General features: G+C 34.6%; 1 protein-coding gene across 3 annotated transcripts in view; it reads left to right on the plus strand.

Moving 5' to 3' along the window:
• Positions 1 to 15,658, plus strand: part of FAM172A (family with sequence similarity 172 member A) — a 350,899-nt gene that overhangs the window by 78,830 nt on the left and 256,411 nt on the right. For 2 of the 3 annotated variants that reach the window (XM_054031751.1, XM_054031750.1), the window contains exon 6: positions 1,561 to 1,752. The exons of the other annotated variant lie outside the window; for it this stretch is intronic. In XM_054031751.1, the coding sequence (XP_053887726.1) occupies positions 1,561 to 1,752 (192 nt within the window). The remainder of the gene's footprint in view (positions 1 to 1,560; positions 1,753 to 15,658) is intronic. 3 annotated transcript variants of the gene reach the window in all.

A 15,658-nucleotide genomic window follows, 5' to 3' on the forward strand; every position in this document is an offset into this window, starting at 1 on the left:
AATTTTGTGAGCATTCATGGCCTGCCATACAATTTCTATTCTCCAATGTGGCCCTCAGGCCAAAAAGTTTGCCCACCCCCGGTCTAACTAGACAAGACAAAGAAGGGAAGTATATTCCCTATTTTAAAGAGGGGGAACTGAGGCTCTATTTTCCCCAAAATTGTATTCTGTTTGAAGGCAGAATGTAGGAAACACAACAGGATTAAGGTTTTGGTATCAAAGGAGGAGCTGTAATTGGGCGTGACTCTGTGAGTGGTCCTTACTTACACAGGTCATTTTATCAACTCCAATAAGACTGCTTTTGTGAGTAAGGACTACTTGTGCTAAGAAAAGTTTGTAATATCATGCCCTATGAGTTTTGAAAGAACGAAAGAAGGATAAATGTCCATACACAAAAGACAAACTGACTTGATACAAAACTTCTAGCTGTATCTTAATTGTTCAGAAACTTTTGTATTTTTGTCCTAGAGAAGCAGAGGGCCCTGTTTCTTCAAAAGTCATTGATTTGCTGTATCCTGCCCCCAAACATATGGGTCTGACTTGCACAGTCACACAGGAAAGCAAGGTGATACAAGGTACCCCCTTACAAGCCTGCATCAGTTACGCATGCTATGGGTAACTGGGCAGGAGGTGCAGGAGAGTAGCTCACTGCATTCCCCTTCCCCTGCTGCTTACTCTTGTGCTCGGAAGGGAACAAGGAATAGATGGGACCTGTGGCTCTGCCCCCTCAACGTTCAGGTCAGCATAGTTGTGCTGGTGCTTCAGGCTGGGTACTCTGCACCAGGTACATAACTGGTGCAGTGTGTTTCTCCAGCTTCCAGAGAAAGGGGGACACTGGATATCAGATTGTGGCTCTTTGAATCGCAATCTACTTCTCAGGCTGTTCCTGAGGCAGCACAACAATGCCCTCGCTCAAAGCCACTCTTGAGTCCAAAATTGGATTCCTGTATTTTTTATGTGTTTTGTATGTAGATACCTCTCCTTTTAAGTTTATAATGGACTAAATTTATGCTACTGTTTCATATTTGGATAATTGGCTATTTATGTTGTGGGGACTGAAATGGAATGCTAGGACTTTTTCACTTTTATATATTTTCTAGATGATCTATTATTGCTGCTTCTGGCAAATAAGATGTGATAAATTACTTTTTTTTCCTCCCAGGTAGTCCTTTGGTGGGCTTTATTTTCTGTCAGTAAATTTATTTGAACTTCTAAATTCTGTGCCTTTTACTCTTTTTGTGCCTTTTATACTTTAAAGCTTAATCATACTTTCTACTTCTATTTGATGCAGTATAAGTGTTCTTAGTTGTAATGTATTTTTTTGCTTTTCACATTAGATCGCAAGGTCTTTAGGGCAGGTTTTGTCTTATTCTTTGTTTTTACAGCATCAAACACAGTGTGGCTTTCAGATGCTAACATAACACAAATAAATAGTAATGATGTTTGTGTATAAATTCCAAAGCTACTTTATAATTGCAGCTATTAGGTTTTCTTAATATGTTTATTGATACACCAGAATGTGTTTTTATTTATTTTTAAATTTATTTTTTTAAATTTCAGGTAGATGCTACTGAGAGTGAGCCAAACAGTTTTATCTTTATGAGTGAGGATGCATTGACAAATCCAGATAAACTGATGGTTTTAATTCATGGTAGTGGTGTTGTCAGGGCAGGTCAGTGGGCTAGAAGACTTATTATAAATGAAGATCTGGACAGTGGCACACAGATTCCATATATTAAGAGAGCTATTGAGGTAAGTGTGTGTGTATTAACAGCTATCAATAATCTGTGATGTTTTTGTTAAGTTGTATTAAATGTGTTCCCATAAATTCATTTTATTCATGATTGGAATGTTTTGTTGCCTTATTTTCAAAACTTTTATCTAATTCTTTTACTACAAGAGAGAAACTTGTGATTTAGTTTTGTGTAAGACTATTATGGTGGCACTGCCATGTAGTTTAATATGGCAGCTAGAGTGACAAAACCCTTAAAGGAAGAAAAAGAAATATGACAGAAAGCAATTCAGAAATTAGTTAGGATTTCTTTTACATTTCATCAGATTTATGTGTGTTCTCATTCAAATGTCTATTGTAAACCTTGTGATATTGTGATCATTTTAAATAAACACAGTAAGCTTTCTTAAGCTTCTACTAAATGTTTTTTTGGGGGGAAGGTGCCACTCTCTCCTCAATCAAACAAGTCTTATTCTGACAACAGCTCTGACTAGTGATTCATTCTAGTTCACACATTCATACTTGAAAATATAAAACATTTACATTTTGCGGGCAGCATGTTAATTGATTTTCCATATCCCCACCCCTCCCACAAAATGGTATGGATACATGTAGTAACACATGGGAAAACAGTATGCAATTTGTACAATATTTGGAACATTTCTGCATTAAAATTCTCACTTACACTTTGCTAGCTGAATTAAAACTTTTTGCAATAAACTTCTGAAAATCATGTACAAGGGTCCCAATTTTTTTCTTTTGTTCTTTCTACATTAAGTTTAATGTATTATTATTGCTCATCACCAAATTAACACCGGTCTTGTTAATCTCTGTTTGGTTATTACTGCTTTGCTAATTACATCTGTAATTCTTTTGCAGTGGGCCAAACTTTTTTTTTTTTTTTTAATTGAATGGATTTTCTTCATTTTTTTATTTTTTGGTAATGTAAAGTGATATACTGGCCAAAATGTTGGATGTAAGTAAACCAAGAGCAGTTAAATAGGCTTGTGGAAAACATTTGTAGTATATCAATTGCAATTAATTTTGTTCTGTGTTGTCCAGTTTACTGCTGAAGTGCTGCACTTTGTGAAATAAAAATAAAAAGGAGGATTCTGACAATGTGACATTGGTACATCCCTTCTTTTAGCACAGACTAAAAAGTTTATTTTATTTCAATCAAGGAGCTAACTTTTTAATAGGTTTTGATCTAAGAGTTGAGAATTCTGTTGAAAATGTAACATTTTTTCTTTCTGTTTTTCAAGAAAAACACCAAAACAGTGCAATGAGCAAAATATTTTAATTAAATATTTATAGCCAATGTAAGGACAGAGGAATTTAAAGATACACACCTATTGCTTTATGCTTTTAGTTTGTCATCTTTCTTTATTAATTTAGTTTTAAATTTATAGTCCTCTTACCTGTGATAGTAATAGCTATTAGCATAAAAAGAACATAGCACATACACATTTGGTTTTACTTAAAAAGTTGGTAAACATTGGATATTTAGATAAAAAACCTTTAAAGAAAACTGCTTGATAGAAAATATTAGAATAGATTGCATTATGTTTTGATATATTAGTATACTTTTTAACGAGGATGGGGCACATCCAGTTAGGACAGAATTTTTACACCAATCTAGCTCCTCTCAAATCCAGCTCCTTTGAAGTATTTGGAATCATTCAGGTTGTGCCCCAGGAAAAATAATACACAGATAGTCATATGATCATATCAGGTGTGCTGAATGCACTGATTGTCTAATCAACTTTTCCAATATAGCCAATCATGCATTTTTAGGCACGAGGCCTCCATGTTGACATCTGTGGAACAAAATATATGATAAAAAAGAACATTGTTTGGGAATATCCTCAATCTGATATGGTGATCCAGCTCAGGTGGATTGTATATTATGAAAAACTGACATTTCTCCTGTCAACACAATATAACGATATTCCAACTCAGCCCTAAGAAAGCACATTGAAATTAGGCACCATAAAGCCTATAAAATTCTCCTAAAAAACAGTTAATATGGTGCATCCAGTCAAGGCTTGTTTCTATTAAAAACTATATAAATTAGAGAACACACCATTTTCCTGGATGTCACTTTTACTGAACTGGGTCTTCAGTAATTTGAGGGCCAAGATGGTGTCTGATTTAAGTACTTCCAACTCCCAGAAAATGATAGTACTGCTTTTCAGATTAAAAGTCCCAACTGAAACTTGTGATAGTGATTGCTTCAGATACCATGTTTCCACTCTAGGCTGTTTGGTTGTTCTGTTTGTCGTTTTGGCCTTGATACTTTATTAACTCTTCCAACAAAAGAGAGGTCTCATCTTAAATGAAACATGCAGAAAATGTTTCCTTTATAGGGGAAATTTACAATGTTTTAGAAGGAGATATGTATTCTATGGAGCTTAGTATCTTTCACATCAACATATTAAATGAATCTACTGAGGATAATAGTATCCAAGGCTTGAAAATTCCACTCATTTGTGGTGAGTAGGAAACTAGCATGGATGACTTCCAACAGCTTCTGCAGAATCTAGATTTTTCCTTTTAAAATAATAAAAAGGCCTTGTGCTTGTGAAAGTAATATTTTAAATGTTAACTGAGCATAAATTCATGCTGGCCTCTCTACCTTAACCTCAGTCTCTGCTGCCCCTTACAGATGTCAAAATTCTAGTTTAAGTGAAAACTGAACAGAATCGTCAGTTTTTGGTCTTGCTATTCAGCATCCTGTGGGGCAGCATGCAAGGATCAGATAAGTTTTACTGTATTTGAGAAAGCTCTGAGGAACAGTAGAGGAGGGGAGGACCCAAACACAGAGGCTGTGGGAGGAGCTGAGTAAATAGAAATGCAGCCCTCACAGCCAGAAAGCTGAGGGAACACAACAGGAGGCTGTCGCACAAGATGGAGGAAACAGATAAAGACTGGGCCTTCTCCATTCCAGCAAACTGCGGGGGGGGGGGGAGTGAAGGGAAGGGCTTAAAATTGATCAAGCCCGTAATAGCTGGGGGGCTGACACAGAAGATGAAACCCCCAACCAGAGCCTTGGGAGAGCACCCTGGTAGGAATCCCAGCAGCCAGGGAGGTGGTTTTCTTCTCATCTGAGTATTGCCTTGATAGTGCCCCTGCCTCTATCTTTTTATCAGTCTTTGGTTAGTAGGTTTAATCCTTTAGATATGAAGTGTCAGGTAAATTTCCAAGCCCCATGTATATGAGAAAAGAAGATTAATTAGAACTGAGAAGAATAGTATAGGAAAGAAGACATTTTGGAGGGAGATATGGAAGAGGAAAACAGAAAATACAGGTGATGAGTTAGAGAACGAAGTGTGGGGAAACAGAGAGAAAAGTGTGTAGAGGGTGAGAGAAGAAAAAAAAAAAGAGGTATTAAAGACAGCATAGGATAAATACACCAAGTTCTATGTTAGGAAAGCAAAAGTGAGTTGGCCTTGTGGAATACACTGAGGATAGAATAAAAAGGTTTAGCAAAAGCAAGAGGGACTTAATGGATTTACTGTAATTTTAACGAAGTGGAAAGTTGATTGACAATGTGTTACCATTACAATACACAATAAACAGTCCACAGCTGTGGTGTTCATTCAAATTGAGGGGCATAATCTTGGGAGGCATAGGCAACACCAGTATCTTTCACTCTGGTTATTAGGCTTAGTCCCTGGGCTAGGAGGTGATGGGTAATTATTTTTTTTAAGTCCAGATGGCATCCTAACACTATATTGTAGTGCCATGGGTACTGCTATATTTCAGGACTCAACAGCATTTCTTACTCTCACTGTAGCTGGTCAGAGATCCAGCAGATAAGCTTTGAGTTTTCATATCAGTTAAAATAATTCATATGGTAGTGACTTAAAGGCACACATATGAATACATATCGGAGATAAGGTAGCACAGGGTTATTGACTAAGTCAAGGTTATTGACTAAGAGTTGCATGGCAGGCAGTCTGAGACTTAGCCTATGCACAATATGCCTCATGTAGCACGTGACCAGGATTAATCACCGAATTTAATCCGCTGGTTGGATCATCAGCTTCCCCAGCTTGGGCTTGGTACTGATGAGGAGTTTGACGTGAACGCTGATCAATACCCCCCTGAACACTGAGTTAGGGGATATATCAGCCATGCAGATGATAACACTTTCAAATGATGCTGCAAAGATATCTGAACAAGTATGGGAGGAAGCTGAAATTGATTGTTGCTTCATGGAGGAGTGGTCCTTCTATGCTGGTCAGAGAAGTACTTTCCTGTGCTTAAGGTCTACAGAGTGGGTGGCAAGGAGAAATTAATAGAGTAGGAAGTTTGGCAGGCTGAGCTCTCTTTCTCCACGGAGCAAAGTCTGGACACTGAACAAAAGTTTGGAGTACTCATCATACCACTGACTCATTTGCTCTGGGGACAAAAGAGCACACCAGTTCACTGCAACGCTTACTGTAAGAGTACAAAGAAGCAGTTGGTTACCTTCTGTATCTTTGTAAGCTTTCAGGATACCTGTTTCCTATAATCTCCATAGTCCTAAGGATGTTAAAGAAAGTGAATAATAAATTTCAGCAGTTTTGACTTTATTTTAGTTACTTTAGAAATGTCCAAGAATTATTTGGTGGTTTCTAGTAGAGCACTATTTTAAATGATTTAGAATATTTATCAAGAAACTTGGAGAATTGGTCATCCCTAGCAGGGATAACAGCACAAGCTTAGTAGCTTCTTCTTTCACCAAAAGAGGGCTGGCTTTTTTGAAAAAATATAGCAGCTACCAGAAATCAATCGACCCATTTATGAACAAGATTATATTTCTGGGGCCTATCCTGGTCATTATCCATGGAAATCTTGCTGCCATGACGGATAAAATATAAAAATAGTTTCAACTTTTGTTTTCCCTTATGTTTATGGTGTCTTTTCCTCTTTATTCGGTACTCCACTTTGGAATCTGCAATATAGCCCCTGCTTATTCATGGATGTGAGGAATAGAAAGGGAATTGCTTACATAAAATTTTGGCTTTCCTCACTAAGACTAATTTTGGACTTCCAACCCAATATAGAAAAGGTAGGATTATACTTTTCACTGGAAATTGTGAAGAGGATGATGATACAGTAACATAAGTTTTTGTTTGTTTTATAACTGAGTGGAGGAGGAGAAGAACTAACTAATCCAAACTAGCAGATCAGAGTTATGGAGAGTATATTTCTAGGTAAAATATTAGCCTTTTGGGGTAATAATTGGTATGGTTTGAAAATGGATTTTATTGTCTTTATAACTTGTCAAAATTCAGCCAATCAAGAAAACAGAGCTTTAAAAGTTATGGTGACATTTTTACATGTTAGCAATATAAATTTGTTCCATCAGAGGTAAAGCTTTGTTTTAAGTTGGGCTTGCAAACAAAGAAATGCATGGTGGACAGATAATGGACCCAAACCTTGTATATGCATGTGCAGAACAGGTAGTCCCTAGGGCAAAGTGGAAAAAATACAAGTTTCATGGTTTAAATGCATTTTTCATATGTGCAGTAGGAACCTGAAATCTTGAAATTTTTGAAAATGCAGCTCTGTAGTCTGTGCTTAGTTGATTTAATTTTCATATGGCAGTAAAGATGGACTTATTGAGAAAAGCTGCTTTATCTTCCTACTATTAAAATATTTTCTAACATTCAAATATTAATTTTGATATTTTTCCTTATTCGTTTTTTTTCAGAAAGGTAATAAATAACAGTACTCTATTATTCACAAACTATTAGAACATCTTATTGTCGCTTTTATGCAGAAATTAAGTAGAATTTCACTAGAATGAGCAATAACGCAGATAACATTTTTTTCTCATTCATAATTAGTAAGAATCTGGTGTAAGTGTTATCTTTATTTAGGTAGATAATATATACAGTATTGCTTTTAAAGTTCATCTGTGTTAATCGGCAGCAGTCTTGTCTGTAAATGTTTTGGGAGGCAGCGGGGGGGGGGGGTATCATTGTTTTACTGGATGTACGATATTGTGAAATTCCCTCTTAAAATATGTAAATACAAATTATGATAAATTACTAAATGAATTTGTGAATGTAATTGGCCAAGAGTATATTATACTCAAGAAGGAAAATGAAAGACAATGATATGTTTATAGAAATATAAGGTACCTTTTAATGTTTTATAAGAAGTACATAGTGCCTCTTGCATACAGGTTTGAAATGAAGCTTACCAAATAGATATAAGAAAAAGTTCTATCATTAGTTTATAATTAATATTAATTGGTCACAGAATATAAACTTCTATAATAAGCTCCATAGAAGATTGCTTAAACCAAAAATTCAAGAAAAGGTTAAAGCTTAGAGTAATCTTGAACTGACAGGGTGCATAAGCCCACACCAGCCCCCATGCCAACAAAGGAAAACAATGAGATGACAGCTCTAGTGTTTGGAGAGAGGTTGTTAACGACAGCTTATTCCTTTATGATTTCAATTCTTGACAGAAGACAGGTCTGCTTGTTGCATCATGGCAGATGTATCATTACCTTCTGGCCCTGTCATGACTGAATTGGAAAAAACCCTCTTGGAGTTCTGAAAATCCAATTACCTTCTGGAATTTTGGGCACCATTTCTATGATACTTGTACAGATGTGTATAAGCCTTGTTGTGATAGCTGTTTGTATTGCATTATCGTGTTGTTCTATGTTTCATAATTATGAAGAATATATTGCTAATTAGGCATGTGCTTTGAGTTCTTGTAGTCTAGTGAATAGCTTGCCATAGTAGCTTGCTGTCTTATAGCACCTTGGATTAGTTTGCTGTTACTTTGTTATTGACCCAAGCAAAATATTACTGAACCTTCTTGTATACGCTTGAAGAGATGATTTTTCAAACCATATTCATTTTCTTTTCACTGGCTAAGCATAAGGATAAACACACACACTGAATATTTAAAATAGTTAATCATAATTTTACTATAGTTTAATGTGAGGATAAAATGGCCTGTCTGTTAGTTCATATGCATATTAGAATTCTGCTCTCTCCCCTCCCACCTTCCCCCTTCAACTTGTTGGATACCTAGCAGTGACTCTGGAGACTTAGAAAAGAGAAAGAGGGGGTGTGGATTTTTGAAAGTATGTCAAAAGCCTTGGGGTTTGGGTATGATCAGAATTTCAATAGAGGTTGAGATGAGTTTAAATGCATAGAAGGAGAACATAAAAATCTTGTTTAATTTCTGTCATGTTGTTCTTTTTTTAGTCACTCTGATGTCTTTTTCAAATCTGCTTTTCTCTCAAGCTTTGTGCTACTATATCCAAGATCTGTTTTTTCCCCTCTTTGTATTTCGTTTTAACTGCTGATCCCTTTTCTGTGGTGCTTCTGCCTTTAATATCAGCTGAAGCGGTCTGAATTGCTGAATCAAAGCCGTTTTGGGAGAGAGACAGTGTTTAAGATTGTGCAGGGTGAGATTCTCTGGGTAGAAGGTAACACTTCCTGCAGTTATAATCAATGCACTTGACACTTTCAAAGGCAGGAGAAGCCATGACTTGCTCAGGGGTTAAACTTTTTAAATAACTTCCCTAGGGAAAAATGCCATCAATAAAATGGAATAATTAGTTGAAGATTCTTGAGTAGCCTAGGTTTAAAAAGAAAAGATACAGATAGGTCAGGTTTGCACATACATTGTATTTTCCCTTTCTTTTGTTTTTTAACCTCTTAAGCTTTTGTTTAAATGTTATGTAGTCCTACAAAATCAATCCATTTCAGAATATTTGTGGTCTACATAAGAATTATTGAACTCAAACTTTAAATAAAAATACTATGTTTATTAGATTAGATGAACACGCTATAAATATGCCCTTTTTATTCATATAGGTACAACTTGATCTTTTCAACCTTAGCTAATAATCTAAAACATGTAATGTGTGTCGTCTACAAATGTTGACAAAAATTAGGAGTAATATATAACATTTTAAAGAAAATGGTGCTTAGGCTCACAGAGAGCTAGATAATTTATACATACGAAATCATTAATTAATACTCTGAAGTGGTATTCAGAATCCATAGTTTCCTCTGATTTTTACATGTTATATGATTTTGTGAAACAAGTATTTTGCAATACAAGACTTGCTTAAAAATGAGGCTCTCAATACACTTTGTAGAAAATACTAAATATTGATACATTATGTATGAGTGAGTTTAGTATGAAAGAGTCCTGTCCTTCATTAATTATTTACTTAATATTTACACTTTACATTTTCCTTTAAGGAAAGTAAAATCACTGCCAGTACTTTTGGACAGTGACTGAACATGACTTTAGTGAATGCTTAAACTGATTTTTCATAAATACAGCATTGATTGTTTTTCTTCTGTTATTGCCAAATGAGACCGATATTTCATGAACAGTTGAGAATTTTGATAGGGTTTTGTTATGAATGTTCAGTTCTTGGTCCTGACTCTGCATTTATTGCATACCCAAAACTTCTATTGACTAAAAACCACATTCCTGCAACTGGATCTGTGGATGCAGAACATGGCATCCATGCAGAGGACTTTTAATGACCTGTCTGCCATGGATCCAATTGAGGAATTATGGTCTTAATTAGACTTTTTAGATGCTCAAAGAATGAAGAATCAGGCTCTTTCTATCATAAATCTTCAGAATATTGTTAATATATATAATTCTTCATTGATTATATTTATAGCTCTTAAAAATGCATAGGAGGGTGTGTGTATGTGTGCATATATAGAGATAGATAGTTACCTGTGTGTGATTGTGATTATGCTATGCTGTTTAAAGGCTATTTATTAAGAACACTACCAACAAGACTGTAACACACTCTACTACACCTTTGGTTCACAAAAGTGTTTTGACTAGGTAGAAAAGGTAGGAATTTCATAGTTGCTCACATCTGATCAAACAGTTCTTAGAAAAAAATAATCTAATTTACTGTATTTCTTCAACTGATAGTGACTTGCGTGGGAGAGATTGTACAGCATAGTAAATTACTACTTACATTTCAGTGTTTTAAGTGCAATTGAATCTCACATTTCAAGACGTATGTGATCTCAGTAAAGTTCTTAAAGGACAGCAGATCATTTCACACAAGTCTCCCACAGCTCCGCACAACTATGCTATTTAGAACGGGAACTATATTTGTGAGTACAGCAAACTGCTGGGCAAAGCCATCTGGATATTGAACAAGGGGTCTTAGTACTTTCCAAAGGTCTTTGAAAAGTCTGTCTGGGCACTTTTGTTTTCCTATGGGGGTGGTCTTGTTAGTATTTTTAGTTGGACATATTTGTGTGTGATATTGCGATATCAGAGACTGTTTTTTCTACATGGAAAATAATCTTAACAGTACCTTATTTATTCTTAGTGCATTCACTTAGGATGCAGTTAACTTTAAGTATTTCTGAAAATATATGTATTAATTTTAAAATACTACATTTATTAACTTTAATATGTACTTTATTGCTTGTAATTTTTATACATGCCCATGAAAATAAATATAGAATGTATTTTTGCATAATCTGTGCAGTTACATAATTTAAATTAGTATGGATTTTTACTATATCGGGCAACATTAACATGTATTTCTTAATATATTGATTCTATAAGAATAAGAATTCACTGACAATCTGACAAAATTTTTCCTAAATATTTTTGAAGTATCAAAGTATTTTTTTAAAGTATTGGATTAATCTTAAAATTATAAATGGTGTGTATATTGCAATATATACATAAACATGTATACCACTACCTATATAATGTGTCTGTACTATATGTGTGTGTAGATATAGATACTGTGTATTTATGATTATACCAAATTGCCAATACACTGTTGATTTTTTCAAATGAATCATTACTTAAGAGTTATCAATTCAGGAGGGAGAGGGGTACTTGCTTATTCATACCAGGAAATGCATATTTGAATAAAATTATCTTTTGCTTACTATGCATTGGGCTAGAAAATATTTTAAAAGAACATTAATGCATAGTAATTCATGTCAAGAATTTGGTTTTGTTATGGTTCATGCTAAATATTTTAACCCAATTCTTATAATACCCTTTGCTGCAGGTAATAAGAAAATAAACCTGGCAAAGAACTTGTCATGCAAATTTACTCATGATCATAATCTTTTGAAAATATATAGCTCTTCTGAACAATATCGTTTTTGATCAAAAACTTTAAAAAGTTAAATAGAAGTAGAACAAACTAAAACTGTTGGTAATTTGTCTTTATTCTTGAAATTAACAAATTATAACATCAAAAACTTGCTAGTGAGGTATATAGTAGGTCATTTGCTGCTGCAGGCATTTTCTCTCCCTTCAGGGTGTGCTTGTTTAGTTTCTCTCACTTTCTGCCTGTGGCACAGTATGGTGAAATTCAGGCATGTTCTCCTCCTCTAAGGAATCTCTAGGGCAGAGGATAACTTATACAAAATTAATAAATGGTGTTGCTTTTTTCATTATCACCCATCCAGTGCAATTTGCTATGTGTTCCCTTTGGAAAAAAAATTGGGTTTCATAGGATACAGATACTAGAAAAATTAATGCTTCTGCTTGAAATTTGAACAAGGGAAGTACAGTTAATGGAGTGAAAATATGTCATTAAGAGCCCCAGACAATAATTTCATAGGATTTTTTCTTTAAGGATTTTGCATGTCAGAAACAAGAAAACCAAGAAAATGAAAGTATAATACTGAAATCTACTATGTTGGTTAAATGAAAAATTGTTGAAAATATTACTATTTTTTTAAACACTTGAAAGCATGACAGTTGGGGGTCATAAGACTTTATTTCCTTTTTTCTCAACAACATCTAGAGAAGGAAGAGAAAAGTTCTTCTGGGATATTTGGTTTAATTTTTTTTTTATTTTATTTTTTTTATAGTCCAGGTGTACTGTATTGCTTATTCACAACATTTGTTGTACCATATTGCAGTAATAATCCTCTTAGGAAAGGGAAAAATTGACATGGATTTCTTAACCTGTTATATTGTATGCTACATGAAGCCCCAATCTGTATAATGCCAAAGGCAGAGAGACTTCAGATTGCTATGGAGGGGAGAATAGATAATGAAACTTGGGTGTAAATAATTGTTGATACATGAGGGAAAACAACTTGAAGCTTCATTTCAGTTTTTTGGATAGTGATTTGTTTTAATTGCTCTTCTTTCTATGAGAAAACTTGTTAGGGTTGTAGTACACTGCAATGGTATGCTCTTATTAATAAGACTTGATGAAGTAAAGTGTTTTTAAAGTGTTAACCCATTAAATGTTATCATTTGCCTTAATGTTTGTGTTAAGTCACTTATTGTCATCTCTGACCTGGTTTGGGGGGGGGGGGGGGAAGAGAAGGACATATGATATTTTGGCTACTAGGTTAATATTTTGTTTAAACTATAAATCTTTTGAGAAGCGTAGACAGCAAATTTGCCTGGTGCTTGAGTGCACAGGTGATTGAGCTTATGTGTTGACCCTCTGTACCGGAAATTGTGTTTTGAATCCCAACTCTTACTCCAGCTTTGGGAGTAGCATGATTGAGTCTTCTGGAATGAGTTCTTGAACGTTGATCACACTAGGCTTCTTCATGAAGTAGAAAAGCTACTCATGTGGAATATGTACCTTCCACATCATGCATGGTTGAGATCAAAGATGTAGGATTTTCAAGATTTGACATTCATGTTTCATGGAAGTTTTTTTTTTTTAACCAAACATCTTGATTTTAGCTATCTGTAGCACTAATATTTGACAATTAAAGATAAAATAAGTGATTCTAGAACTCCATTTTAACTGATAGCTCGTGTTTGTTATTGTACAAACAGAAATATTGAAAAGGTTTAGTTACTCACAACTAAGTTATTAATTAATTAATAGCTTATGCCAAATAAAACTTTTACTGGCTATGATTATTTAAATAGTGTCAGCCAAGTGTCATTAATTTAAAATCAATTATTGTCATTTTGGTCATAATATTTTGGTTTCTATTGCTTTTCTAATCACCCTGCTGATAGATCTATATTTATTTTACTTTGAATCATCCTTCTGATGATCATTTCTCTGTTCGGCTATGTCTGATTCTGATTTATCACTTTTAACATATCACATTGTTTGTTCACCTTCTCGAGTTATGTTGTCTAGGAAGTCTTTTGTAAATATATTTTATTGTCTGAAAAGGAGCTTAATGTAAAACTGGGAGTAGAGGAAGAGAGAGCAGTCTAATTAAGGGACATATGCAGGAGTCCATCTGGGTTGCTAAAATATCCCTCCTCCCAGTGGAAAAATGTACTTGAATTATTTTCCCAGTGGAAATGTAGCTCAAACTTCTACACTTAAAAATATCAGATTTTTCAAGGGCATATTATATAGAATTTCACAATAATTCTAATATAGAAAAATGTGTAAGCAACAGAGACTCTAAACATAAATATCTGTTACTTTGTACTATATCTGCCAATTTCTTCTAATTAATAGTTTGCAAAGATGTTCATTATATTTTCATTTTTTATGGATTTATTGTTCATAATTAAGAACTTGATACAGCAGAATTTTCCGCAAAGTAATTTTGTAGTTCAGCCATTCTTGTGGTTGTGTTATGGTGCAGTCATTTTTAATTTACGGATCGGCAAAGATTTTTTTCCCCCCAATTTTGATCATCATCATCATCACAGTAGAGTTAGTATCTTGCAAGATGACTTTTGTGTATACAGAGATAAATGAATGTTAAGTATCTAAAATATTCATAACTTTTTAACCTTATAAATATTAACATTTTACGTAAGGCATTCAACTAAAATGTGAGTCACTTTCTTATACTTTTGGATTCGTATTTGACTTCTATCTTTGGAAATGTTGGTTTGAATGGCAGTGAAAAGTACCATTTCAAGTTACTGGTTTCTTTGAACCTGGTAATTTGATAAATTTAAAAAGAATTATAGTGACTTTTCCTTAATGTCATACCAAGTTAACTTGTGTTATGATTTAGCTTAACATTAATAGTGTTTATTTTTTCCTCCAGACATCCTTGTTGGAAGGCTTCTAAACAAGGAGCTCATTAAGAATAGGCAGTAATTCTGTAATTAAAAAAAAAAAAAAAGGAAAGAATCATAAGAATAGAAGTTGATGTGATCTTATAAAAACAACATATAAACTGAAGAACTATTACTGTACCTTGTGCTCAGTTAGATGAGAACTGGCTGCTGCTCCTGAATAACCGAATACAGGATCAGTATAAAATATGAGATATTTATTGTGCTGAAATTCAGCCTATATAATGTGGATATACCATTCCTAGCTCTATCTACTTAAGGTTTTTTAAGCTCTAGATCCACATAAAATTTGGGGATCAAAATAGAAGGTAATAATTTATCATTTTTACTTGAATCTTCACTTCTTTTTAATGCTCTCAAGTATGGTAATACCATTAATACACTTTTCCTTGTTTTTGTGCAGTCTTTGATTTTTCACAGATATAATTTGTGTCTTTGGTAATAGATCTACTTTTAATATTTTAAATAAACTTTATGCTTGTGAAAGGTACCAGATTATCTATCCTGGAGAGTGAAGCCCTCCAAACTCGTATGCAGAACAGGTACAACACAGGCAGCAGCAATGCAAGCTTCCACTCACAGCTCCTGCCAGTGTGCCTCAACCTTGTTTTGCAGGGGCCACCTCTAGAGGTAAGCAGGTGACTGAGTATTTATCACTTTCCATTCTTATCTTCAGTATTGAGGCTGCTAGTAAGGGCACCAGCTGAAATGGCATATTTTGTTATGTGGGCACCACCCACTCGCTTAGACTTGAAATAAAACATATATGTGTGTACACACACACCCACACCCACACACACACACACACACACACACACACACACACACACACACACACACGTTTTATTTCAACTCCAAGCGGGCGGTTCCCACATAATACACCTCTACTCTGATATAACACTGTCCTCGGGA

This window comes from Malaclemys terrapin, chromosome 6 (genome assembly GCF_027887155.1).
Source record: "Malaclemys terrapin pileata isolate rMalTer1 chromosome 6, rMalTer1.hap1, whole genome shotgun sequence".
In the NCBI taxonomy this organism is placed as follows: Eukaryota; Metazoa; Chordata; order Testudines; family Emydidae; genus Malaclemys; species Malaclemys terrapin.